This window comes from Cystoisospora suis (assembly GCF_002600585.1).
Source record: "Cystoisospora suis strain Wien I chromosome Unknown contig_2010, whole genome shotgun sequence".
Classification (NCBI taxonomy): domain Eukaryota; phylum Apicomplexa; class Conoidasida; order Eucoccidiorida; family Sarcocystidae; genus Cystoisospora; species Cystoisospora suis.
The window spans coordinates 451-3,570 of NW_027154809.1; the positions used below are offsets into that span (position 1 = coordinate 451).

At 43.3% G+C, this 3,120-nt stretch overlaps 1 protein-coding gene across 1 annotated transcript; it reads left to right on the forward strand.

The window, feature by feature from the left end:
* Positions 1-181: 181 nt before the first annotated feature.
* On the forward strand, positions 182-2,790 carry CSUI_004336 (cpsf a subunit region protein; the record flags this gene model as incomplete). Its single annotated transcript, XM_068064529.1, has 2 exons — positions 182-1,535; positions 2,670-2,790. Coding segments are annotated over 2 exons (1,473 nt in total), but the record flags the coding sequence as incomplete, so codon positions are not given.
* Between the last annotated feature and the right edge of the window lie 330 nt (positions 2,791-3,120).

The window sequence follows — 3,120 nt, forward strand, 5'->3', positions numbered from 1 at the left end:
TATATATATATATATATAGCCACCGCATATATATACATCGGTATCTCCGTGCAGATACACCCCGACAACTACAAGCTCTCCTTCTTTCTCCATCCCTTTCTATACCCGTCTCTTGTTGATATCTGTCTACATCATTCATTCTTTCTTTCATTCTTTCATTCATTCTGTCTATGTCTCTTATAGATCTGTTTCGTCGCTTAATTCGGATCTACATTATCTAGCAGATGCGGACCGTAACGTTTGGCTTCTACAGAGGGCTTGGCTCTTCGCAACTCCCGCAGCAGGAGGGAAGGGAGGCGCACACACCCCGGGAGAGCTACGAGAAGGCAGAGGAGGAGAAGAAGAAGAGCCCCAGGGGAGTCTTCATAATAATATTAATACTCGTGATGATAATATTAATATTAATATCAACTCTAGTCATGGGGATAGTTGGAGCAGCGCGAATCCTTCTTCTTCTTCTTCTCTCTTGACTCCTGAGCTGTATTCGACTTCTTCTTTCTCAGATCAGCCGTCCAATGCGTATCCTTCTTTCTCCACGTCTTCTTCTTCTTCTTTTGCGCATCCAGAAGCCTCAAGCTATGGAGGTCGACGGAGGAGTCAGAATGAAGAGAGTAGTAGAAATGCAAGTGCTTCTTCTTCTTCTTTTCTTCAAGGCAGTAATGCAGAGGATGAGAGACTTCCTTCAGAGAGAGGAGGTTTAGCCGTGTGTAGCATATGTCATGCACGTGCAGGAGACGACGCATCTTCGTGTGTATGTACAGATATATGTGTGCGTATGACAGGTGTCTCCTATATGCATGTAGGCGTCTCCATCAATAAGATCATTCCTTATCCCACGCATATCTTACCAGCCGCAAACAAGACCGTCCTGTCTCCTCCTAGACCTCCTCTCTACAGAGATGGAGGACGAAGTTCGTCGTTCCTAGAGAGGAAGGGAGCAGAGAGATTTATCGATGTCTCTCAAGATGCTTATAGACAGAAAGAAGAAGAGCCGTCGGGTAGGTGTCATAGCAGTCAAGCGAGGAAGGAAGAAGACGAAAGGATGGAAGAAAATTCTCCTGAGAATGAAGATGACCATACAAATAGTAGCTCTTCTTCTTCTTCCTCCTCACTGTCTCGAAGGAGGGAACAGAATGGAGCCTTTTCTTCTTCTTCTTGGGGAATGAGAGAGGTTAACGAGGAGAAGAAGAAGAAGATACATCTTGATCAACAAGAGGCAGAAGAAGGGAGACAAGAAGATCTCTCTCATGGGGACAAGACAGCAATATCTCCATATAGGAGACAGGATATTCCGTCAAGTGTTTCTCTTAAAACGCCTAGTGCGTGTCATCTTCATAGAAGAGCCTTCCATTCTTCTTCTTCGTCGTCGTTAAGTACCTCTTCTACTTCCCAGTTAGTGGTAGGGAAAGACTCGAGAGTGTGGGTAAGCTCTGAAGGAGCGATCGGCCTGCTTCTCCGTCTAAAGAGCGAGGAGACCTTCGCCTGTCTGGCTCTACTCCAAGATGCTATTACAAAGTGCATGCGATCCATAGGAGGTCCGTCCGTCTTCTCATTGAGGAATGAAAGAATGAGAAATCTCACGAAAGAAAGGCGAAAAGAAAAAGCAAACACATGACTGTCTTTTGTAATGAACAGCTCAAAGAAGGAGAAAGGCGGGAAGAAGATGTGCTAGTCATCGGAATAATGTCTTTGGTGGAGAGGAGAGATAGATCTATTGATAGATGGGCTAAGCTAAGATGCATTAAGCACTCGTCTCTCTCCTCGATCATATCTACACATATCTATAGATATACATCCCTAGGTATACATAGATAGATGGGTGTTGCGCATCTTCCTTTATATATATATTTATATATATATATATATATATATGCGTGATGTGTACTGCATGTGTATAGATGGTTACAGGGGGTGCATTTAGGGGGTGCATACAGGACTCATCGTGTATAAATATATGGATAGAGGCATCTATGAAGAAGAAGAAGAAAAAGTCATCCTATCTCTTCTCAGGTATGTACATAAAGTAGTACTTACCACCATAAAGAGACGTATAGAGACATATATGGAGAAGAAGAAGAAGTCTTTCCTAGCTCCGTTTATTTAATATATGCGGGGTTCTGCCTGAGAGAGATAGAAAGAAAGAAAGAGAAGAGCGAAGAGCCTTCGATCCTAAAGGATCTCGCCGACCATGTCCATATATAGAGTCCTTCTACACGTCAGTATAGATTATATCTATATATAGATAGATAGATAGATATCCGTATATATATATATATAGAATCTACACTGAGGTATAGAAGAAAGGATGAGTATATGTACGTTATGTGTTGCTCTTGGCTTTGCATGATACTCTGCATATCTGCATGTATATGTCCAGACAGCCGACACTGATAGGTGGAGGGATGTATGTATAGATGTATATATAGATATGTATATAGCTAGACGTTTAGATAGGTGTATGTATGACGTGCAATTCCCGTGTGTAGCATGGGTCATCAAAATTCTGCATGCCCTGACCTCGGCGGTGCTCTCCAATTCACTCTGAGGGGTGTGTGCTTCTCTCATTCTTCCCCCTTCATGATGAACACCCCCCATCTCTCTAAGGTTCTCGTCTTTCTTTCTCACCCTTTCTTTCTCACTCTTTCTTTCTTTTCTTTTCTCTTTCTTAGACTTGAGCTCGGTTGCGTATCATAGCCTGAAAGTGGGAGGTTCGATTGTCCCTAGCAAAGGCTTCATCGATGGAGACATCGTCGAGAAGTTTCTTGATCTCCCACCTCGAGTTCAGAAGGCGGTCTACGAAATCGCTGAACTGTACGTACACCAGAGAATGAAAGAACCTTCACTGATCATGGATGCCTTCTTGTATAAATGTCTAGACGAGATAGAAAGGAGAGAGATTTCTTTTGCGATTTGCTACGAGGATGAAAAAGTCTAGATATTTCTTTATCGGTCTTCCCTTCGGTCGCTTTTTTGTCTTAAAAGAGAAGAAAAGCAGGAGTGGAACCTGTGAGTTATGATCGATCCATCATCGCACGTGGAAGCGAAAGACGAGATCTGCAGACGCCCGGAGCAGGTGGGGCGGGGGGGTGGTATGTCAAACTCCCTATGTAGAAGATTAGA